General features: G+C 38.7%; 1 protein-coding gene across 1 annotated transcript in view; it reads right to left on the bottom strand.

Annotated features, from left to right (window-relative positions):
• The window catches only part of ZZEF1 (zinc finger ZZ-type and EF-hand domain containing 1), a 75,160-nt gene that overhangs the window by 4,843 nt on the left and 45,028 nt on the right, over positions 1–25,289 (bottom strand). The window contains exons 34-52 of the mRNA XM_039334652.1: positions 24,315–24,453; positions 22,947–23,112; positions 21,805–22,067; positions 20,378–20,538; positions 18,376–18,550; positions 16,403–16,539; positions 13,259–13,536; positions 12,251–12,425; positions 11,704–11,836; positions 10,637–10,833; positions 9,246–9,365; positions 8,512–8,697; positions 7,494–7,594; positions 6,617–6,752; positions 5,616–5,975; positions 4,453–4,596; positions 1,949–2,117; positions 948–1,046; positions 380–545 (exon numbers count right to left, since the gene is read on the bottom strand). Of these exons, the coding sequence (XP_039190586.1) occupies positions 380–545; positions 948–1,046; positions 1,949–2,117; positions 4,453–4,596; positions 5,616–5,975; positions 6,617–6,752; positions 7,494–7,594; positions 8,512–8,697; positions 9,246–9,365; positions 10,637–10,833; positions 11,704–11,836; positions 12,251–12,425; positions 13,259–13,536; positions 16,403–16,539; positions 18,376–18,550; positions 20,378–20,538; positions 21,805–22,067; positions 22,947–23,112; positions 24,315–24,453 (3,305 nt within the window). The remainder of the gene's footprint in view (positions 1–379; positions 546–947; positions 1,047–1,948; positions 2,118–4,452; positions 4,597–5,615; positions 5,976–6,616; positions 6,753–7,493; positions 7,595–8,511; positions 8,698–9,245; positions 9,366–10,636; positions 10,834–11,703; positions 11,837–12,250; positions 12,426–13,258; positions 13,537–16,402; positions 16,540–18,375; positions 18,551–20,377; positions 20,539–21,804; positions 22,068–22,946; positions 23,113–24,314; positions 24,454–25,289) is intronic.

The following is a 25,289-nucleotide window of genomic DNA, read 5'->3' as shown; positions in this document are numbered from 1 at the left end:
TTCATAAAGTTGGACACGCCTGCTCTAGAGGCTGCAGAAGAAATTGAAGTGCTGCCTTGAGAGTGGTTGGGAAGGACTTACCACTGGATTCATTGGAAAAACAGGTCAATATTTATGAAGAAAGAAGTATGAAAAAAGCTAAGTAACCACTTGTGAGTCAAAACTATTTCTTCCATTTTTCAATTTGGAACTGAGAGAACATTTTACACTTTCAATTCCAACTGAGAATTTAAACAAAGGGGTTAAAATGAAAATATATAGCCCTCAAAATCATAAGATGACATGATATCCAGTAGTACTGTGGATTATGCATTTTCTGCAAAAACACAAGAGCAGGGAACTCCCTCAAGGAAAGCAAAAGTAGGATCAAAAACTGTACCTCTCACTACTGCACTGTATGATCTTCAAGAGCAAGTGGATGGCTTTCAATCGTTGGTGTCCAATTTGTCGGCAGGCCACGCCCACCTGCCACTCCCAAACTTCAGCAAGTGGAATATGAGGAATTGCCTTTTCCTCTGACAGCATTTGTTTCAAGATCTCAAAGCCTGAAATTCAATATAAGCACACTGCATTTTCTATGCGTTCTTTTAAGTCTCTGTATTCTTCTCTTTAATTAATCCTATATTCTTATCCGCAGAGACGTTTGTAACTAAGCTGGTATACAGAATTAAAGAAAAACATACAGTATACTTGAGGAGATTAGAAAAGCAATTTCATAAAGCTAAAATAATCAGGATAGATAGTACAATTATTTTTATTTATTTAGGGCAGCACTCTGACTTCCCCTGTTTAGATGTGTTGGAGGGTCACTCTCTGTGTTGATGGAAGGAGACTGACTTAGATCTTCTTAAGTTCTCGACGTACGTATTTATTATTTTATTTAGTGTCCCTACACAAAGATACCCACCAAGTAATAATAAAATGCTCCAGTACTGAGCAGAACTGACCTGTCTGGAATCTCCCCAGGTGACCAGCTGTTACTGTAAACTTGTAGCCCCATTCGGTATTGCTCATGTCAGTGGTGAATCGGTAGTATAGTGTATCTCCTGTCAAATAAGAAGGAAAGATTCTCTCATACAGGCTGAAGTGACCCATTTGATAAGGCTTCCCTATTTCTTTCATACACCTGCAGGAGGGAGACTCGCCTCTTTAACTATTTTTATTTTTTTTTTTATTTGTAGTTATCATAAGAATTGGTACTAAAATTGCTTTAGGATATTTATTTTTTTAAAAAAGTTCTTTCTCTTATTGGAATTAATCATGATGGGTTTAAAATTAACCATCAAGATTTATTTGTTTGTTTGTTTGTTTTAGAACAGTGTTTCCCAAACTTGACAATTTTAAGGCATGTGGACTTCAACTCCCAGAATTCCACAGCCAGCGTTGGAATTCTGGGAGTTGAAGTCCACATGCCTTAAAATTGTCAAGTTTGGGAAACACTGTTTTAGAATATTTATATAGCCGTCTATTTGCTCACAGTGACTCTACGCAGCTTTGTATTACTCAGATGACCTGAAGACACAGATAAGCGTCCAGGTAGCTTTAACGACTCGCTAAAAGAATGCAAATGGGCAGCTGTCTGCAGGAGTATAAATCCTTCCATTCCCCACCATCCAGTCAGAGCTGAAGAAGCTTCTTGGATGAGAAGCAAAACGTCTTCAAAGAAAAACAAGGAAGTCCAGTTGCCTCCTGAAAAAGCATCTTTGGGATAACCAGTGGAACGGCTTGCCTCCAGAAGTTGTGGGTGCTCCATCACTGAAGGCTTTTAAGAAGAGACTGGGCAGCCACTTGCCTGAAATAGTATAGGGTCTCCTGCTTGAGCAGGGGGTTGGACTAGAAGATCTCCAAGATCCCTTCCAACTTTGTTATTCTGTTATACTGTTACTTCTGACACAGATCTTCAAAATAAGGGATAATTGATTTCCTGAAGAAATCTTTTGTAGTTTACCTGGAAGTTCAAAATCAGTCCATTTGTGTGGAGGCCCACTGAATGTATGACGATCGTGGGTGAAGTCACAGCTGCTGGCTATGACCAATTCATCACATCCCTCTTCGGTATTACACTGAGAGTCAAATTTGACTGAGAGGTAGATAGCACCAGGGATATGAACTTTATCCTGTGGATAAAAGAATGTATGAACATTAGTGGTGTTCCACAGTCCCATTCCAACATGAACCAAATGGGTAGAAGCCGATCAACCAAAATGACTAAAGAAAACCTGCTGGAATCCTACGGCTCAAAAATGGGGAAATCACTGTGGAGGTTTGATAGTTTTATGCCTCTGATGCAAGGAGAATAAAAAATGTTATGAGTGGTAGGCTGCAAAAGGCATCCTTGCCTAGTCCATGAAGAGGAACACGCAGCCCAGCTACCATTTGGCTCTATATAAAGTTGCATGGGCCTGTCTAACCACCTCACCAAAAGATAAAGGTTAAGCACTTCAAACGTTTTTAAATAAATAAAATGATTTATTTCACCGTTCTTTCAAGGAATTTCGGTGTCTGCTGTTTTTAACCTCAGCAGCTATCCTGCTCCACTTTCTGAGAGACAGTCCTCCCGATTCTCCCCTTAAATGATTTACTCAGGGCTTTTTTTCTCATAGAACGCTCAGAACAGAGTTCCGGCACCTTTTTTGGATGGAACCTTGTAGGGTAGGCAACGCGGGTTGTATGACGTGTGTGAGTTCCGGCACCTTTTTTTTTTTTTTTTAAGAAAAAAAGCACTGGATTTACTTATACAAACAGAGTTGTACGCACTCATGCATGCACCTGCCACTCACACAGAACCATCCTCTCTCCCCCCCCCCCCGCTGGCCCACCAATCTGGAAAAGTTGGGGACCACTGGTCTAGAATCATCTTAAAGGGGAGATATACAATTTTAATGCATACAAAATGAATAAAAATAAATAAATATTCAAGTCTAAAAAAACCTAAAACCTGTTTTCTGAGGGATTAGCAACTTCTCCCAGTTTTGTATCCTCTGCAAATCTGATGAGCATCCCTTCTATCCCCTTGTTGAAGAGCCTGAGCCTCGGGCAGACCCTGAGATACCTCCTTCCTTACAGATGCATTAAGGGCCGTGTATTGGTACAGTTATTCAATCAACTGTGAATTCATCTGATAGTGGGCCATCCATACCTACTGTTTCCTTTTGTCAAGGAAGTGGCTATGATATCTTTGTCAAATAATTTTAGCAACGTATCATCTTCTTTTAAAACACAAATGATCTCTACCCATATTCCATCTCTTGTGTATAAACAAATCTCTAAAGCCTCATCATTTCTATCTGGAGGTCGGCAAAAACCCATTAAGGGTTACCAGAAATAACATTATTACCCTTGATCAAAACAACTCTATAGTCCTTACTTTTACTCCTAACAGTCTTGATCTTTAGTCCTTTCAAATAATGTCCCAGAACTTGATTTCTTTTCATTTTTTGTCATTTCTCACAAAATTCTTCAAAGCTTTAATAAGTCTTTATTTAAAATCCAATATAAAAAAATTATCCAAGTCATTATTGATTGATTATTTGTATATCTCTTTTAATTATTAAGACATCAGCTGGTTCCTTTTTGCCTGACATTTTAAAATTTACTTGTCAATCTTGTTAGAATCAAATTTAAATGTTTTTCTCCTTTAATTGTAATCTTTACTTCCCTCTAGTCTAATTTTTAAAATCTTATTTTATTACATAAATATTTTTAAGAATTAAAAAAACATTTTCTAATGGGAAGGATTCTTTACAATCAATATCAAAATCTTACTGCAAGACAAAATTGAAATATCTTATCTGGCCCCTTAATCCATTTGTAACTTTCTAAAATCAAAATTTTAATCATCCTTTTGTTGTTTATTCCGAGCAATTTTTTAAAATCCTTAAACTTGTATTTAAAACTTCTTTTACTAGGGACTAAAGGAAACCCATCTGGTGCTATAACACTTGTTGATCCAAAAGTTCTTAGTAGCTGAAAAGCAATTAATAAGTAATTTCCGAAAGGGTTTAGAAAAGGAAGCATACAAACCCAGTGTCCTTTCAAAGGTGACAACCAGAGTTTGAGCAAAATGGCCATTTCCTCATCACCCAGAGCTCTAAACCTGCCAGAGACTTCTTTCTCACAGTCTCCTCGTGAGGAACAACAGTCTGCAGCACTCGTGAGTAATTGCATGTTCTCTCCTCATCTGGAGAGGACTTATCAGAGCGGGGCTACCTGCCAACTCTTCATTTCACTCAGTCATTAGTTTCACTTTTTGCGGAACTGCCTTCAGTCCGCCATTTCTTCTTTGGTAATCTTGTACCTAGTCCTCAGTAAGGCATTTAATTGGGTTGGCCATAGCCACCTTTTTGATAAAATGGACCAATATGAGATGGACGGTCTTTTTCATCTGGAACTGCCAATGCAAGCATGACTGACATTTTGCTCACCTGGCGTCAAGACTACTAAGCATAGTACCTCAAAGTTTGTATTATTGTTGTAAGGATGCTTGGACTCGCGCACTTGGACCGCCATCCCAGGCTCCTCCATGAACTGACAGGCTGTAAGTGCCATCTTTGCTAGCATGGTTCCACTGCACCCACGAAGCACTTTCAGTAGAATCTGTAGGAAGGATCAGGGGGAGGGAATGACACACAAAGTGATTCACAAAATAAATGTTGGTTAAAGTACTGTTAAGTTTGGTATTAATAAAAATACAGGTGGGTGTGATGAATAATGAAACAAGAAAGGTAAAGTAAGAGAAGATACAGAGAGATCCTGGATGGCTCTTGTCTGCTTTTGCCCAAGACCCTAACGTCTAAAAGTGAGAAAAGAACTTACTCATAGATTACTGGTAGAGGTGTACTTGATATTCACTATTTCTCCTATTTGGAATGGATTCACAGATTTATGTATGAACAAGATTAATTAGAGATCATCCTGAACAAGATTAGGAAGCAATTTCAAACCTTTTTTTCCAACTTAAGCAAGAAAACTAGGAGGAAGGAGATGTTTTTTAAATTTAGAGCACTATAGAGCCCTACATGGATAAGAACATTTCTACAGGTCAAAACTCTGATCATCTAAAGGAATTTTCTTTGTTAGTATTAGTGGATTGCTCCAGTAACATCACTTATGTTCAAAGGAAGCAGGACTTCTCCCTGAGAAAATAAGGCAGTTATTGTCCACCTAGCCGAATTCCATTTACGGTGATTAGCAGCTATCCAAATTCTCAGGCATTCTAGGATTGCTTTATTTGAGACTGAACTGTGATCTTCAACATGCCAAATAAATGCTTTACAATTTCTTACAGACATTCTACATCTGATCTCTTCTGTCGTGAACGTCAAACAATCTTCCTGAATAATCTAATTATGCAGCTGAGACAACCAGACAACAAGGAAAAGAAAAACACAGAAGGAGGGAAAATGGGAATATTCTGTTTCACTTTTCTCCTCCTTAAAATCCAACTTGAATAGTAGACTAACATATTGTCTTCTAGCACATTAAAAACAAAATTGGTCAAAACGAAACAAAACAACAGAGTTAGGACAGACTGATGTTCTGATTTGCTGCTAGTGTCAAGCTACTTTTCCTGGTTTACTCCCAAATCAGAGAGATATACTAAAACAAGTCATTACCTTTTCACACAGCTGTTTTTCCTCTAACTGCAACAGCATGTCCAGGATATATGTCATATGTGCTGGGCCACTGAGATCTAACATCTCCTCGCTTATTGCTATGTCATCAGGCCACTCAGTCAACAACAAAGCAAGGACATGCCTGGCATAGAGGACAGCAGTAGCTTCATTGATTCGGTAGAGATAACCCCGCACAGTTTTCTTGCTTCTGGAGTCCAACTCTTTATGCAGGAGGACAGAACTTTTGGTGCGGCGTTGCTTGGCATAACTAAGTTGGAGGTCACTTTCTGTGTTGGTGATGAGTTTCTGGGTCACTGGGTTGGATTCTTCAGTGGCTTTGCTACAGGGAGCAGGCTTGGACTGTAACATAAAGAGTGTCTCAGTAGATGTGAAATTGTCTCATTTCAAAATCTACCCCGCTTTTGGATGCTGCCCATGTATTGTATGATATATTTTTTTGTAACAGTCAGTAACAGAAACTGTGACGGATCTTTATAATTAAGTGGGGAGACTGGAACTCAAGTCTTGCTTGTCCACATCTAAAATCCTGACTGATATACCATGCTGAATCAGCTAATCACTGACACCTAAATGACTGAACATAGGTTGAGGACTACTTGTAAAGCTCTCCAAAATGGAGACTAGAATTTAAACATGCATTAATATTCTACAGTACATTGTGAAGGTAAGGGTTTGATACTGCAGATATGTCATATTTGTTGTGTGTTTCTAGTTTAATATCCTTTAGATGTATTAAATTTCTGCTTCTCCAAATATCTCACAGCTATGCCAATGAATGATTGAAGAATAGCAATATTAGTTTGGTGTACATTGCAATCAACAAACATTTTTCTACGCCCATGTCCTTCCAAATGCTTAAACTACAATTCTAATCAGTTCTGGCTAATATGGTTAATGATCACATTTGGTGGAAATATTAGATATTACTACATAAACGGAACAAAGTAAAAAAAATGTGTTGTATAAAACAATACACTCACCAAACATGGCACAATGATCATATCTGTATCCAGGGCTTTGGAATTCTGCTCTTCTGTACGTAAACGCTTACTGGGCTGCCATTTTTGAGCCAATGTACGAATCCTTTCATCCATGGTAAGTACTTCTCCATCAAATCTTTAAAAATAGACACACAAATATTTTTACTGTCAGAATGTAAAGACAATACCTTTGAGCTGATCAATCTCTACATTTAAAACCACTTCTCTGTGTTTCATCCCATCAAGTGCTCTTTATATTAGCAGTTATATGGTCATGTGGCTTTCTTTGTTTCTAGATATCTTGTCCATGTTCCATGCAATTTAGAATATCTTTTATATCGTACACTTTTAATTTGCAATATAAGCATGTTTTCAAAGACAAGGTAACTGATTGCAAGTAGTTTATCCTCTCTCTGTCTCCAAGGTCAAGAAAATGTGTCTGATGTGTTGGGCTCTAACCACCATGATTTACAGCAAGAATGAAAGGATAACAGCTTGGAAATGGCTGTTTTGTCAAAAGATTATAGCATAAAGGTATCTTACAGAAGTGGTCTGCCTCTCTCTGGGGTTGTGCCATTTCAGCTTGTAAATGGGCAAGACCATGATGGAATGTTCCTTGCACACTAAATAGTTCCCCTCACTAAAACCTGGCCTACAAGAAAGCTGAAATGGTACTCTTATCTTATTCAAAATCATCAACAGCTCAGTTAGAAATACAAGAAGTCTTCCTGCCCCATTGCAAAATACCTGCAATCTTTAAAAATAAACTCCTGGCCATCTGTTAGTTTCCTCTCTAGGAATTCTTGATTAATAGATTAATTAAGTCACTATGGATACACAAATTTGCATTCCAAGTCGGCTTCAAAAATTCTCTTACCTCTTCTGAACTTCTAGGAAGAAAGAATCTGTCTTTTTCATATGCAATTCATACATGGCTCGAAGAATATGTAGAGGTGCATCAAGAGCATCATGTGTCATCTGAAAATAGATTTAACTCTGATTAGGTGAGAAGAAGGAAAATACTTTCTAATAGTAGACAATGTAGCTCAGGGTTGAATTGTTGGATTCTTAGTTTTGGCTTGGTTGTTTTTTTTAATAACTGCAATTTTTTTTTTACCAGATGTTTCATTGCTAGTGAATACCAAAAATCCAAGTCACTTTTTTTTCTTTTCCCCTAAAAACCACTGAGGAAGTATTGCATTGGTAGAGTCAACGTTTGAATCTGAATTATTTTGTTAGGCTTCCACAACAACACAAATACCCTACCCCCACCCCATACAATCATTATACTGGCTGGCTGGCTAAGATCTGCCTGCAAAAGTTGGAGGGTGGGAGTGTCAATGCAATTTCTGTCAATTCATTACATTTATTATCACAGGAAACAGCAAAGAAGTAAAAATACTAAAAACATCAGCCTAGTGTTACCTGAAAGATTAGATAGATTTGTTCAAGAAAAAGTTTTACATCTGGACTAGACTTCACTTTGGAGTCTAACTGTGTATTTGTTCAAAGTTGACTAGAGTCCATGAAACTGATAGTACATCATTGATAGTATTATCATTCAGGCATAATTGGATTTTGTATTTTTGCCATTGTAACATTCTAATAGGATTTTTATTTGGATTTTGGGACAAACTGAAGTTGAATATTGAAGCAGAGGTGGTGAATTGTATGACTGTACAATACCACTAGCCTTCTCCCCCAAGTGAAACACTAATCTTAAATTTCTGCTTGTATTCTTAGGTCTGTCTTTTGCCTTGATGAGGACTAATCCCTTGTTGTATGAAGAGAACTTCAAACAACATGTACAGTGCAACGCAAGCTTACATGCTGTGCTTCTGAGAGCAACTGAAGCATTGTCCCCACCCCATCCACTGTACATTAAAAAACAGTACCAGGAAGCATATTTTGGTGGTTTCATCCAAGCCTTCCAGTGGGTCCATCCTATTCTGCTCAGCATCAGAAGTGTCAACAGACTCATTTACTGCTTGTTCATGATCTCGCTCATTGAATTCTAAGTCCTTCTGCTCAGCCATGGAGTTTATCTCCTTTTTTGAAGAATAAAGCATGACCGACAAGATCTGCAAGGACAAAGACAAGGTACAACTTAAATTCCATTGGAAAGCCACTGAAGCTACAAGACAAATTACAGGCCAGATTTGCTTCTCTTCTGTAAAGCTGCTTCCTCTTTAGCCTCCAGCCATACTCTTCAATTTTAGTAGTTGAACAATAAAGCATGAACATAAGCAATAATAATATATTGGTAAGTGATGAAGTGAACATTAATTCATTGAATTGTGCCATGGAACTCTTACTCTCAAAAAGGCTGTCTCAGAGTTTTGCTGTGTGTAGTTCCATAACAGACTCACAAAGCATCCAGCCCCCCTCCCTCCATCAATTTCCATTCAGTTTAGGTTTGCTGGGTATATCATTCCAGTCTGGAGCAAAAAGGCTAGCAACACATCCATTTAACATTCCTTCCCCATAGCTGCAGCACAATTAGAAAGATTGAAATTACAAAGAATATAAAACTGCAAGAATGAGAAGGAACTGCTGATGTACAGAATAATCAAATAACTGAGTACGTGGGGAAGAATTTGCCCAGTACTTAAATGCATTGTTATGTTACCTCCAGGTCTCGCAGAAGCCAAGTCTTACTGAAGCCTGTTCCTTTGCTACACTTCTTCACCAATAGCTTAAGCAATCCAGATTGCAGAAAGGCTGTGCGGATTTCTTCAAAAGCATGTGTCTGTTGGTCACAAGAAAAAGTGGTAACCGTTAACACTTTGACTAAGATTGATAGTTTATCAGGTTTTCTCAATCTCGGCAACATTAAGATAGGTGGATTTCAACTGGAATTTCCCGGGCAGCGTGTTGGAGATTTTTGGGAGTTCAGACGTCTTAACATTGTTGAGTTCACACATCTTAACAATATTGAGGTTGAGAAATGCTGGTTTATATGGACGGATTTTTTTCAGGAGTTTTTGTTAAAGGATTTCTTACATGAGAAAGGCACTGAACATATAAGGATCACATTTTCATCTATAGCAGCGGTTCTCAACCTATGGGTTGTGACCCCATTTGGGGTCGAACGACCATTTTACGGGGATCGCCAAACAACGCGATCTGCCATTTTCCCCCCTCAGGGGGTGCCGCCGCGCATGCGCGCCATGCATGGGGGCGCCGCCGTGCATGCGCGCCGCGTCCATGTGACGGGGGTCGCCGTCACACAAACGTTGAGAAATGCTGATCTATAGTGTACAGAATTATAGACCATTGTTCCTTCCCAAAGAAAAAATAGTGTGGTATACAGTATTCCTGATCAAGAAAACGTAATCTTGGATTGCAGTGCTTGTGTATTAAATTTATAAAAATTGAAAATAACTTTTTAGAAGGGTGAAGGGGTTTTTGGCTGCTGGCTTTTGTCTTAACTGTAACGTTTTGCTAATAAAAATGATCAACATTCTTAAGTTATATTCTTAGTGGACCTTCTTGTTCCTCCAGGTTCTTTTTTTCTGTTATTTTAAAGAATCTAAGATGATTGGTTCAAAGTCAAGGCTAGACAGCCATTTTTTATTAATGCTTTAATCTGGATTAGAGAACGGAAAACTGAATGTGATGGCCTAAATGGCCTCTTAGATTTTGAAGCGAAAGCTCAAATGAGAAAAGATGTCTTATTTGAAAAGATCCTGATATTGGGGAAAATAAAGGCAAAAGGAGAAGGGGAGAACAAAGAATGAGATGATTACATAGTATAATCGATGCAGTGGGCATCGGTTAAGGCAGACTCTGGCAGACAGTGAAGGACAAGTGACCTGGCGTGCTGTGGTCCATGGGGTCACGAAGAGTTGGGCACGATTTAGCAACTGAACAACAACAACAAAATGGCCTCTTCCAGTTCTGTGAGTCTATGTTTCTTTATCAGAAATCAGCAGTGTTCTTTCTTCTATGCCCCCCCCCCAATGATTTATATAATTCTGTGTCATAAGATGCCTTGGGAATCTTTGTCCGTTTTTGTACCTTAAGTATTCTGTAAAGTCCCTTCAGAGCAAGAGATAAGACCCATGTTGCTTCCACTGCCTCTGCAAGACTACTGTCAATGCTGGTCTGAAGAAGATGGCTAGTTATAAACACAAAATGTTGGAGATATCGGCGGAGCTGGCCCTGAGACTCAGCATCATCTTGCTCACATGGCCTAATCAGCTGGAGATCTTTTACTAGAACAAAAATAGATGAATACATAAGTTTCGTTAGTAGCTGTCCTGGGTTCAGCTCTGTTTACAATTCTGGCCTTAGCTTAGCACGATGCAATGTGAGAAAAACACAAATCCTTTTAAAAAAAATGTTTTCGGATCTACCTCAAAAATAAACTCTTTAAAGAATTATGTTTTTTATATTCACAGAAAGATGATGCAGACAGAATATAGATTAAGAATAGGCTGGCAGTAAATAATATTGACATATGATTCGCATTCAGCCACTTCTAATATTTTACTCCAATACAGATAGCCCTTGCTTACTGACTGCCTTGTTCAGTGACCATTTGAAGTTACAATGGTGCTGAAAAATAATTTTACCACCAATGTCTGCATTTACAACCTTCACAGCATCCTTCAGTTACATTACCATTACAGTCAATATGTATTGTCCTGTTGTTTTTCTCCCCACACACCTGCAGAGAAGAGATTGGAGAGGAACGGACTGCAATGGAAGGAAAGCACACAAGGGGACATAGTGGCACTGGCAGCACCAAGCATGCTATGCAAACAGCCAGTATAATCCCCATTGTATATCTGCTTACTCTCTTGTAATTCCTTCCTCTCTAATAAATGTAAATTACAAACACTAATTCCTTTCTTGTTAATTATCCCAGTACTAGGATAGCCATTTCAAAGCAGGAATGGTTAGGAGGCAAACAAATGTGGAAGTTATGAAACTAATAATTACAGGTAGCAGCAATATGCCAACTATCCCAGCACTGGATCATGAATGAGGAAAAAGAAAGCACAGTTGTGATCATGTGATTTTCCACTTAGCTCACACAAACTAAGTTTCTATATACAAGATATAAACAAATATCCATGAACCTGCTTTCCTCTTTCGTGTTTTAACATCCACAATCACAGCCCTGTTCTTCTCTGTGAAATGCTTGAGGATGATCACATTGTGGGCCTCATTTGCATTATCCATATACACTGATTTGGTTCCCATGCATAAAACCTGTAGAATTGGAAAGAGACATTCAGATGACGTTTGTTCAGTTAATGTAGATTATAGCTAGATTTGCTCTCTATCCAAGCAAGCTACAAGTAAAACTATGATTTACTGGACAATTTGAGGGAGGGATTAGCCATTATAATCTAAATTTACATCATTTGTATCTATTTATGACACTGGCATAATTACATACACATGTAAATTGACACAAATTATAGTCCGTCAATTTATGTGATTCATCTGGACTACTGATAGTTGGCCTGTTATTCTGAAAGAATGCCTGGATATAACTTTTGTCTATTGCATCTAAAGTCCTCTAAACTGAAGTCAATCAAGTTTTCAGTGCCTGCTTTGGCTGCATTTTTACTTGCAGTTTCAGAAAGTGACCTAGAAAAGCGTGTACCTTAATATGCTCACCTCTGGAAAGCCAACAAGTACCAGCAATGTGAAAATGTTGGTATGTTTCAACTGAAAGGGAAGCTGCTTGATGCAGTGGTCTGTGAAGGCAGCAATCACATCATGCCATTGAGCGGAGGAGTTCAGCGCTCGCAGAATATCTGCCATGGTGCAAGCCCAGTCCAGTCCGACACGACTAGAAACCAAGAGTTAGAATTAATTATCTTCACATGTGCTCCTGAATGTGCCTGCCTTACGTCAGCATTGCTTCAAAAACTGAAAGCAGCCAATGACTATTTTGCTTCACTTGTAATTCCCATTGAAATAGGCTGCCTTCTCTTGGGGTAGATCCTGCCAACTAGGAGGGACATTCCTTGCAGAACTTACTGTTTCCCCCATGGATTGTAATGAGCTGCAGAAAATGACTTGGAGGGTAGCAAGTGCCTTCAGGCAGTGATTTTGAGATCTCTGCTCTAGGCGGGACAGTTTTCCAAAGTTTAAAAATCAGCTTACTTTCAAACAAGCTACAAATGCAGGATTATCTTCAGCATTTCCTATTTCTCTCTTTCTTCCCTTAAAATAATATTTACATTAGTACTACTGATAGCAATAGCACTTAGACTTATATACCGCTTCACAGTGCTTTACAGCCCTCTCTAAGCGGTTTACAGAATCAGCATATTGCCCCCAATAATCTGGGTCCTCATTTTACTGACTTCGGAAGGATGGAAGGCTGAGTCAATCTTGAGCCAGTGAGACTTGAACTGCCGAACTGCTGGCAGTAGACAGTTAGCAGAATTAGCCTCCAATACTGCATTCTAACCACTGTACCACTACGGCTCTTATTGATTCCTTGTGAGCCTCAATTTTGTTTTTTTATTGAAGGTGGTATTAAGTTTTGGGTTTTTTTGAGCAGTAGCAGTGCTTGCAAACGTTTTTAACACCCTGGCATTCCATGACAATTTTATAATAGAAAAGGTCATCTGAACATATTAAAACTTTTGAGATTAAGTTGTCATGAAAACTGACCTGTCCAGGCACACTGCTCCCAGACTGAAGAGGAGATGGGTTGTTTTCCAGCCTTCTGGCACTATGGAGCCATCACCAGCAGCCACAAGGCTATGCTTGGTGGAGAGGACAATGTTCACAGCAGCATCCACTTCTGCAGGACTCAGTCTCCGAATCAACTGTCCCAGGAGCCCCAAGGTTAAGTGATAAGTTTCATTTAAATGGCCAGCATTGGAGATCACAACATCAAACATGAGAGGAAGGATCTGGTCCAAGTTAATTAGAGACATGGTTAAGCCCTACAAAGAGAGAACAGGGAAGAATATGAAAATCAGCAGAGGGGGTGACACAATATACTTTATTTTAATTAACATACTTCAAAGGTTCAGTTCTTCAAAGATAGATAATTTGCAGTTTTGTTTTTGAACCAACAACAGGTCTACTGGATATCAAACAATGGATTCTAAATTGAATGATGACAAAGAGCAAACTATACTCATTCTGCTTAGCTTCATCAGATCCAATTGGGTACATAGATGAATTATTCAACTGAGCATGTAGTAACTATTAGAAACTCAACTCATTTTTACCAAATAATAAGTAATGCAGCAAAGTAGGAAATGTAGGAAAAAATCTATATCTACCCAGTATCTCTTCTCAATTAAAAGGTGTCAATTTAGATAAGTGAGAAAAGTTTGAAACAGTCTCAAGTTTTTTTCACTGCTTTTTCTAATACTTTTGCAGGGAAGAAATGACTACAAGAAGTAAGCAAGGCAAGGGAACTGGCAACATTCCTCTTCTGGAGGAGGACTTGGGACAGAATCACTTGACATGTGTGTCTGCAGAGGTTGTTTCTGCCAGAATGATGAAACAAGCATCAGAATTCCAAGATGGTGGGCTCATTAGAGAGGAAGTAGAACTTTCTACAGGAGGAATGCTGTCGTAGTTTCCCATTTTCATAATCATGGTGATTATTCATAGACTAGTGTCAAGAATCTAAGCCCAAAGAACAATTTATCCTTCAGGGACAGCTTGGGGTGGAATGAACAAATTCAAGGGATGTTCCGAGTAAGGACTACATAATTTCAGTTCTCAGCGTGATGAATAAAATCCAAATGAAAAACTGGGATCAGTAAAACAAAGATTAACCAGTCATTTTTTTCCATTTTTTCTTGACTTCAAATAAATACAGGTAGTCCTCAACTTACAACTATTCATTTAATGACCATTCAAAGGTACAATGGCAATGAAAAAAGTGACTCATGACTGTTTTGCACATTTATGACCATTGCAGCAACATCATGGTCATGCGATCAAAATGCAGATGTTTGGCAAGTGGCTCGTATTTACGACCTTTGGAGTATCCTGGGTGTCAACTTTAGAATGAGCATGGTTGCAGCCATCTTTTTCCTTCTCATTCCTAGTTGCCACATAGCACGGAGGGAGGGGGTTTGCCAGGTGTTGCGCTAGACCAGGGGTAGGCAACCGTGGCTCTTTTATGACTTGTGGGCTTCAACTCCCAGAATTCCTGAGCCAGCATGGCTGAGCTTGGAAACCTCTCCCTTTCCCTCAGCATGGTTGGCTCAGGAATTCTGGGAGTTGAAGTCCACGGGTCATAAAAGAGCCAAGGTTGCCTATCCCTGCGCTAGACAAAACAGACTTTCTCTCTTGGACTTTCTCTCATGGGAACCAAGGTCATTGGCTGCTCCCGAGATTGCAGGCTGGGCCTTTCATGAAAAGTCCTCCAACAAGCTGAGTGGGGAAACGTAGTTGCTTGTATAGCTTTGGGGATGGGATTTCTTAACTTTGTATTGGGGAATGTTTATGCATCTCTTCAGACTTGGTTTCACTTTTGAGGTACCAATACTCTGTATCAATAAACATGTTCTTTGAGGAATTTGCAAGCCTTGGAGTTCTGCTTTATTTGTCTCTGTCGATCAGAACCTTGACACTGGGATCATCTGATCCTCCCTTTGGTGATCTTCTGACCAGCAAAGTCAATGGGGAAGCCAGATTCATTTAACAACTGTGTGACTAACTTAACAACTGCAACGATTTGCTTAACAACTATGGCAAGAAAGTCGTAAAATGGGGTAAAACTCATTTAACAACTACCTCACTTAGCAACAGAAATTTTGGGCTCAATTGTGGTTGTAAGTTAAGGACTACCCGTCTACAAATGATAGTGCCAGGTTGATGGTGACTAAACACAGCATTAATTTACTTTTTTCATCAGCACTTATTTTATTGTATATTAAGTCATGTATTACTTTCTAATTTGTAATCAGCTCCAATTTTCCAGTATTTCCTATATACGGCTATCATGGACCTAATTCTCTGTTTGAATTATAGTTATTATCATAAGAGGGAGCTCTTGAATTTTTTTTACCACAGTGGCTTTAAACCATGTTTTACAGTAATTACAGTATTTTTACTATATTTGGACTATGCTGTAAAAACTCAAAATGACCTGTGGCTACAAAAAAGACAAAGACAATTTTAGGCTGCATCAACAGGAATATGATTTCCAAATTGCAGGAAACAATCTTTGCGCCCTCTTCTACACTCTACTTTAAGTACTATATCTGCTTTAAGAAGAATTTGAAGAAACTGGAATAGTTTCAGAGAAGAACAATAACCAGGGGGCCAGAAGCTAAGATTTATAAAGTGAGAATAAAGAAGCTAGTCATGTTTAGTCTTCAGAACCTACAATTAAGGAGAATGTAATTGCACTCTTCAAATATTTGCTTACGTTATTAGTTGCATTGTAATACTGCTATCTCCCAAGACTGAAAGGAAGTCACACAAATGAAGATCAAGACCTCTCTCATTCCAAAGCACAGGATGTGAAATAATAAAGTTACAGGAAAATGGATTCCAACTGAATGCTAGAATAACTTTCCAACAGCAACAGCAATTTGCCAGTGGAACTAAAGCTAATGGATTCCATTTCATTGCTTAAGCAAATATATTTGGATATAGATTCCTGAACTGAGGAAGGGATTGAATGTGCTGTCCTAGGTAGCTCCTTCCTACTCTCAAATTCTTTGATGAAACCACTAATGATTCATATGAACTTCTGGAGGGATTATCCTTTTCTTACTTCCTTAATTATCTGGCACCTAAATTCCTCCACTGTTTTCCCTAAATTGGATAATTCCTTACGGATTTCAGGCGAGGCAACATTGCAGCTAGTAGTCCGAGAATCCTCTTCTGGGAACATTCAGCAAATATTTCTGCTTGATCAGGCATTGCTTTTTCTTCAGCTTGGTGTGGAGGCAAAACATCAGAAACTTCAATATCTGTAAACCAACAAACAAAAATGCTTCCTCAAATTCTGCTTACTGTTGAAAATATTAGTAATATTACAATCACTGCAGATTTACAATGCATCAATTCAATTTTCATAATGATGCACGTTTCCTCATCATATATAGTATAGTGAAATATTCCCAAATGAATATTAATTCCATGTTTATATAGGTAATCCTTGGTGAATAATGTTGAAACTGGCAACTCTGTCGATAAACAACACATTGTTTATCAACAGCACATGTATACATAACCCGAACTAGACTGTTGTTTCTCTGTGTCATATATGTGGGTATATGCAAGATTCGTTTTTCTCGCCATGCATATTTATACATAACCTGAACTAGACTGTTGTTTCTCTGTGTCATATAATATATGTGGGTATATGCATAATTCTGTATTTATTTATTTTTCATTTTTATGTAGTGTATATATGAGGTGGTGACCCTTTAAAGAGCTGTATGCAATGAAATTTCATTTTAATGTATGCCAATGAGTGTACATTTAAAGTGACAATAAAGTTATTATTCTATTCTATTCTATTCTATTCTATTCTATTCTATTCTATTCTATTCTATTCTATTCTATTCTATTCATGTATGTGACCATGCCAACTTAAATGGCACTTCCAGTTACCATTGTTAAGCAAATCCTGTGCAATCATTAAGCATGTCACATGATTGCCATTTGTGATTTCCTGCTGGCTTCCCCTCTGACTTTGCTTGTTAGAAGCCAGCAGGGAAAGTCACAAATGGCGATCACGTGATTGCAGGATGTTGTGGCCATAATTGAGAGTCAATTGCTAAATGCTCAAATTGCAATTATGTGACTGCAGAGATGCTGTGCACTCTCCTTATTCAGCAGTACTGTAACATCGAACTATCACTAAACAAGTAATCATTAACTGAGGACTATCTGTACATGGAATGGTAGAGAGGGAGATAGAGCATGCTAGGAATTCATGTATCTACCTCTGGAAGGCTGATGATCATTTTTGGCATTACCAGGATACAGCATTACACATGTATTATACTAATAAGGTTTTTGAAAAAATCATAACAATTTTCTGATTGTATGATGGGCACCTACACTAGCGTTAATTTTCAAAATGTCCTTGTGTATGCAGTTAGGCTCAATGTCACTGATTTTCTAAGCCACGAATGAGAAATGAGTGAGAGAGTCTATGTTGAAGTAAATAAGGTGTCTCATCTAACCTCAATTACGGAATCTCACTGAGTAACTTTAGGCCAATTACTCTCTCAGCTCAACTTATGTCACAGGGGTTTTGTTATAGGAAAAAGTAAATTTTTCTAGTGTGGTTAGATATAAGAGCACACTAAATAAACATACAAAATATTAAAATACTAAACCAAGAACCTTTAAATACTGCTAACTACAAAATACAGCATTCTCTTAACTTTCTCTTACATGTGTCTTCACTTTCAACTTGCAGTATTAAATATGGATTGCTCTAAAATTCTATTTAAAATTTCATATATTATGCTTGCTAACAATCATTCATTCTTCCTTATTTATTTTTGACTGTTTCTATACATTCCTTGTAACTAACTGCGTTACTATGGGTCTGCCCCTAATAGCAATAATTATTAATTTCAAAATTGCCTAAAATTTTCTAAAAACTGACTAGTTAGGGTCAGTTTTTTTTAAAAAAATTAGGCAATTTAGAAATTAACAATAATGTATTGTTGTTAGTAGACCAATAGTAATACAGTTGGTTGCAAAGAATGTACATAAAGAAATAAGAAAAAAGAAACTGAACAGCAACTGCTTTTTTATATATAAAGGAGCTAAAAAGTAATATTTACCTAAGGATATGCTCTCTTTTGCAAGTAAGTCTGAATTAAAAGCAAGTGTCTGTTTCTCCTGTGATACCATTTCTTTCTTTGGTGGAAGACCATTGGAAAGTTTGTTCTCAATTTTCATTTTATTCTCTTGTTTATTATTTATTGAAGTCTGAATTTCAGTAGTGCTTCCATCTCCCTAAGTAAAAATAACAGATTAACTTCAAAATGTATTTTTAAGCACTTAGTGACTTTAAGAAAGTGTTTTTAATTTTAGCCACTTTATTTGCAATCGAGTTTAACAGCACTGCTCCAACAGAATAACTTACCATAAACCAGTGTAAAATTCTAATGTTCTTGTTGAAGAAATGCTCCTATCGTTAAGCAATAAAGGGGATCATTCCCAATATCTGAACTAACTTCCCTGAGTTAGAGCTCTCTAGATATGCGGGGTTTGTAATTCTGAGTTAGCAAAATCATCAGATTTGGGACCTGCAATGACAGCACATCTTGAGTGCTCAGTGTTAAAGAAGGCTAATTTGAACGAACACTTAACCTCCTAGGTCTCCAAAGTGAGAGTGTCAACTGCAGCTTATTCAGAAACTGACTATGAACACAAGAGATAAGAGCTACAGAGGCTCAAGGTTCAGCTCTAAGAATATTTAGAATCTCTTCAATTTGATGTAACTGAGGTCATAACAAGATCTTGCCTAAGAACAGGTGAACCAATAATCCTGGAATTCATTCTCCTTCCTCTACAGGATACAGCTTGACCTGCTTACTAGTCTAGTGGTTAAGTAACTAGGCTAGAAAACAGGATACTACAAGTTCTAGTACCACCTAAGGCATGAAAGCCAACTGGTGACTTTGGGCCAGTCACTCTCTCTCAGCCCCATCTACCATGCAGGGTTGTTGTAGAGCAGACATGTCAAACACAAGGCCCGGGGGCCGGATTCGGCCCGTGAAGTGGTTTCATGTGGCCCACGAAGCTATCCTGGAAACAGTGAGAGAATGGGCCCCACTGCCTTGGCCCTGTACAATTTTGTGGTGGCCATCTATGCTGAAACGCATTCAGTCTTAGCTCCACAAGGCCGTCTAGAAACAACTAGGAACCAGCCCCTGCCGTGTCAGCCCCACCCCCTGGGTGCATGCTGGGGAGGTGTCACCCTTTGTGAGGAATGAAGACATGGATCATGCCTTGGCACTTGCCCTGGTCCCATCCCCTTCTGCCGGAGACCCTCAGATCTGTCCCACTCCTGCCCAGGCCCCCACAGGCACCCTTGACATGAATGATGTAGAGCTGGCCATGCCCATCCAGTAGGCCACACCCACTCCATCCACGCCCACCCAGTAGGCTGCACCCCCCCCCCGAGGGCAACCACAATGCTGATGCGGCCCTCAATGAAATTGAGTTTGACACCCCTGTTGTAGAGGAAAAATAGAAGGAAGAAAGAGTATGTCAATGCTGCTAATATTGAATATTCTTGCTTTGACAATATATGCAGAACTGTCTGGTATTTTTAGAGTTAAATCAGGTGACAGTGAAAGGGGAGGAGAATATAAGGAAAGTCGGGGGGGGGGGGAGGGGGGGGAAGAAACAGAAGTGAATCTTTGCCCTCCAAGTTAATTGGAAGATGTGAATCATGACCCCAAAATAGGGGAGGGGAAATGCCTGGAATATTATGTGCAAAGGAAGGGAAATTCAGATCTTAGCATTTCCACCATGCCGTGCTGACATCTCTGTAACACTAATAAAGGCTTTTTAGGTTAAAAAAATGCCTGAAGGTTCTCTGAAGTGTTTCGTTAATCAGACACATGACAGAGTATTAAGTATGTTCTTTGCCTTGAGTTATTTATAAAAACAGGATAAAAACACTAAAATAAATTCATTTAGAATCCATCTCCCCTCTGTTGAGTGCATAACAGATGCTCACATATTTGCATATGTCTCTGCATACAAGGCTCTACATTTATAACCAAATTAAACTACTCAATGTATGTGTGTTTTCCCCCAAAAAATATTTACATTGCTATGGATGATAGATTTTGGCATCTTGTTATTTTCCACGATTTCCTTACTGGCACCGTTTTCTACATTGTTCTCTGTGCAAGAATCAACCGAGGGCACCCCATTTTCAGACAAAGGTTCTTCTGGCAACATACTAAGCAGAGTTTGGCTTTTCAGACCTGCAGGCAAAGAAAGAAAGTTTAGATGTTCAAGACAGGATAAAAACAGTCTGAATTCAGGATTCACCCCAATCAATGAATTTCAGAAAGACAGGATACATCATGGAATGAGTTTCACCACGTATCTATTGAATCCTTCTCCTTCCTTGTGTGACTGTTCTGTTCAAGCTGCCAGGAAAGGGACAAAATGGGATTTCCTTTATCCAGCCATCCTGGACAATTTCTACCTCATCTAGAGTTACTTCCGAGGATCCAGGATGAAGTGGACCTGGGTCAGGGAACAGCACTGCTTACTGTGGTGGATAGCCTACACAAAATGTGGATGGTGGGAGGGAACACAGCCCTCCTCATCCTGCTTTATCTTCAGTAGCATTAAATATCATTGCTCATGATATCTGGACCATCAGTGAGGTCATCCTGAATTTTCTTGGCAAATTCTTGCTGCAAATTTGGGAAAAATGAACTTAGTACAAAGAGAATTTTATGACCAGAAATGGTGCTAACAAAGATGGAAGGTCAACCATCACCAGTAGCAACTGAACTTTTCTTGAGGCAAGACAAGCATCCGAGAGTTACAGGTACCACAATAATGGCAAGAGCAGTCAAAACATCTTGGTTCATACAAGGGAAAAGATGAGCTCTCCTTTGTTCCACAGAGAAACCTCAGAAGGTAACATGTTCATTAATCTACCACTGTGGAGTAATTTGAAAGTATCTGTGTGGAGAGCATACATTCCAATTCCTACTATTTTTGTTATATGACTAAGTTTAAGAGAAACAGCTTAAGGAATCAATTATACAGACTGCAATGGCTATTCAGGAGGGAGTCAGTCCAGATAAGGTTGAATTGGTTCCAGTGCTAGAAGAGGATATCTGATGAACAGATTTTGTGGTGAACAAAAATCCTTCATGTTGGTGGGCAATTATGTCCGCCAAAGCTATGCCAGGACAGGAATGTTAAATACTTGTATTCAAATAGCCAGCATGTCTGTCAGCCTTTCAAGGTAGTCCAGACAGGAAACCATGAGTTCTAACACTGCCTTTATTGTAAGGTTACAGTAACTGAACCTTGCAAGTCTGAAAACACATCAGTTCCCCCTTTCTTGTATTTTCCAAGCAACTAGAGAGAGTCCCTTCTCAGATGCTTTCCCCTGTTCCCTCTGTGGGCTGAGATGTCTCATATCTCACTTTTTGCTCTGGCTGCGGTTCTTCCTCCTCCCGTTTCTCAAGGCTATCCCCACAGACTGTGACAACATCTCCGCTCACCTTTGCCATGCTGCACTTTCATCAGGCAATCTCCAATCAGCTGAACACATTCTTGCTGTAGGATTTTAGCATGAGCGATGATTTCTGGACTGAGTTCTTCCCCATCTGCTTGTTTGCCACAAGTCAAGTCAGCGCTGTAGAGAGCCAAGGCAGAAAAAAGGAGCCAGGAATAGTTGTGAAGATAAGGCTGGATGAGCCTATGGCAGTCGCTGATCCTAAAGGTCATCATTGGATACACAGTGATGCTATGGGTAGGCAGGTGGCTAAAACGACAAAAGGGTTATAAAAGCTGGTTGATATGATCATTAATAAAAACAAGGTATTTTTTTCCCTGCACTTTGTTCAGATATATCTGAAGCCGATTGTCTGCCACAGTGAAGAATGAAACACCGATGGTTCAATCATGTGACCCACTTCATGGCAAGGCACCAGCTACCACCCAGTCTGTACCACCCAGCTGAAAAATCAATGATTTTATAGATACTAGGTTTTTGCTTAAACAGAAGCAGCTCTTCTTACGCATATACCAAATATTGGGAACAATGTCAAAGACTATAGTAAAAATTGATAGAAATTATGCAAATAAGATCAGGATATACTGGAAGCAGAGATGAATCAATAAATTTTCAATTCTATAAGGATGAGGAAGAACAGCACTGCAGTACAGGTAATCCAGTGGCCCTCTCTGTCATGTGACTGAACCTCAGGCTCTTGGCAATTGAGCTGCATTTATGGCTGTTTGCGGCATTTTATGATGGTTTTGCCAAAAATTGAAATTTGCTTGGTTCATTTATTGACCGCAGCAAAAAAGGTTATAAAATTGGGTTTGTCATGTGACCAACACGCTTTATGACCATCACATCTTACAACTTGATGGGCAAGCTCCACTATGGTCATAGGTTGAGGATTATCAATATAGAAAACCTTTGCTTATAGGAGAGGATAGTAAAGCAAAGCAGAATGGAATAACCAAAGTGGTTTTCTAAGAAATTAAATCTTTTCAATAATCCCGTTTTGTTCCTTTCATCCTCCCCCAGCCATCTTTCTTCATATACCAAAGACAGTGTAAATACATAGAGAAATGACACCCAAATATGACCAAGTGATAGGCTGGCTTTTAGTAGCTGCTGATAGGCCAGTACCTTTCAGAGTATTTCTTTGTAGAGTAGCATCCATAGCAAAGGTCAAAATCTTCACACACATTGCAGTTAATGCGCTGGCCAACAATAATCCCTTGGCAGTGATTGCAGGCATACTCCATGTTAATCATATCATGACTGGCCTCGTGACCTTCAGGTCTCACTCCACCTTTTAGTAGGCAAATGCAAAACACATCATTCCATTATTCACATGCTGCATTGTTGTCCTGCAGGTCATTCTCCACTGGTGGTTGGGGAATTATGGTCCAAACATGTTAAAGTTTATAAAACACTGATCTAAAGCCTCAAAGACACACATCCTAAATTGTCATGTAACTGGGGGCCAGTAGATGCATTGCCCTGCTGCCTGTTTTTTTCCTACTGAAGAAGCTAAGAAACTGTGCCGCAAAATAACTGCTCTGCTTGCTGTATAAATATCATTCCACAAGAAGCTGATATATTACTCCAGAGAAATGTTAATAGTTAAGAAATCAGCAGATTGTTTTAAGTTTATTTCAGAGAATCATGTAACGAACTGGCCATGAGACTAATTAGCATTGTATTATTAGCATAATTAGCATTGTATTATTGAATAGTTTTATTTAAAACGTTTCCATTTTTTTCAAGGTAATGGTGGGATGTGTGTATAGATAAATAGCAATAAACACTTGATTTAATAAATCAAGTGTTTATTGCTATTCAGCTGCAACAAACAAAATTTAACTTTATGTACATGATTTAAAAAAGAAAGCTATTGGGTAACTATGAGGTCTAGGCTTCCTGTAGGCATGAAAGCTGATTAAGTGATTTGGGGCAAGTTATTTTCTCTCAGTCCAACCCACCTCTCAAGGTTCTTGCAGTGAGGAAAATAGGAGGCCTAAGCATTAAATATGAGTTATATATAAAAAGGTGGGATAAAAATCTAAAAAATAATAACTCTTAACAACACCCCTGGCAGCAAACAACTGTAAGGACAATTAGACATTTCCTAGTTACACAATCCTACATTTGTTAATTGGAAAGGTTTGAAATACCCATTCTCCACCTCCTATAATCATCTGTATGGTTTACATCTAGAAGAGTAGCTGCCTATGACATCACATCACTGTCAGTATTGCTACAGAAATTCAAAAAAGCCTACTTAAATTTAATGGACATAGACTTTTGGTTTCAACAAATATCCTTCCACACTTTGTTAAATTGTGGAGTTACTTTGTGAATATATTTGTCTAAGTGTGCATGTATGTGTGTGGGTGTATACACCTGCATGCCCCCCCCCCCAACTGACTCTCAGTATAACAGTGGAAGTTGAACTACAGCTCCATTATGGGAAATTAAGCCTATGATACAGTTTCCATCTATCTACCTTACCCAGAAAGCATGTTTTACACAGATCCATATCATTGCATTGCAAACAGCGGTAACGATGCCACGGAGCAATCTCATCACATCCATCGCATGATATATCCACATGTAACAGGTCACAGTAGCGGGCAATGAACATGTGCATCTAGAAAGAAATAGTGATAAAACGCTGATGAACAATAAATAACAAAATGGCTAGGGATAGTGGGGATGTTGTGCTATTTTCCCACCTAGTGAAAACTGGAGAAAAGCACATGGGCAATCAGATAGAAATGGGAATCCAAGAAAGATGGCATTTTCCAAAACCTGGAAGTAATTTCACTGACAGAATTGGTTTGAATTTCAAAGGGAAGAAATACATATTATATTTTGTCTGTGTTTTGAAAAATTCTATAATAGCTTAACTCTTTAAAGCTCAACTGAGGCTTGGATATGGAAGGTTCCCAAAGCCACAACAGTAGTCCTCAACATATGATGGTCACTTAGGGACTGTCTGAAGTTACAACAGACCCTCCTTCAAAAACTTACAACCTGGTTTTGAAGTTTTGATTACCTCTGCTGTGCTTTGAGTACCTGGCAACAGGTCTGTATTTATGGCTGTTTGCAGCATTCTGCAATCACACAACTATGATTTATGTTTCTGCCAGAACCGCAGTTTATGTTTCTGCTGTAAACTGGCATTTACTTCTGGTTTCCAGCAAAAACTGGCCCAGAGCCAAAAAAAAAAAAAAGGGGTTTGCTTAACAACAACTAAGATGGTAAAATTGGCCATGTGATGACTCATTTTATAACTGTTACAACTTATGACCCTAATTGCCAGGCTATTACAGTCAAAAGTCGAGGATTAACTGTTCAGATATTACTGAACAGACTCTTCCAGTCTTACTGCTGTCCAAAAGATTTAACATATGTAAGCTACAGCACATCACTGTTTTAAAAACTTTTTTATCTGAAAAAAACCCCATGTTAACATTTTTATCC

The sequence above is a fragment of the Crotalus tigris genome, unplaced genomic scaffold (genome assembly GCF_016545835.1).
Source record: "Crotalus tigris isolate CLP2741 ecotype Arizona unplaced genomic scaffold, ASM1654583v1 scf7180000017632.1879674, whole genome shotgun sequence".
Lineage (NCBI taxonomy): Eukaryota > Metazoa > Chordata > Lepidosauria > Squamata > Viperidae > Crotalus > Crotalus tigris.
Note: the sequence above shows the minus strand (reverse complement) of the source record. Positions and strands in the feature narration are given on the sequence as shown.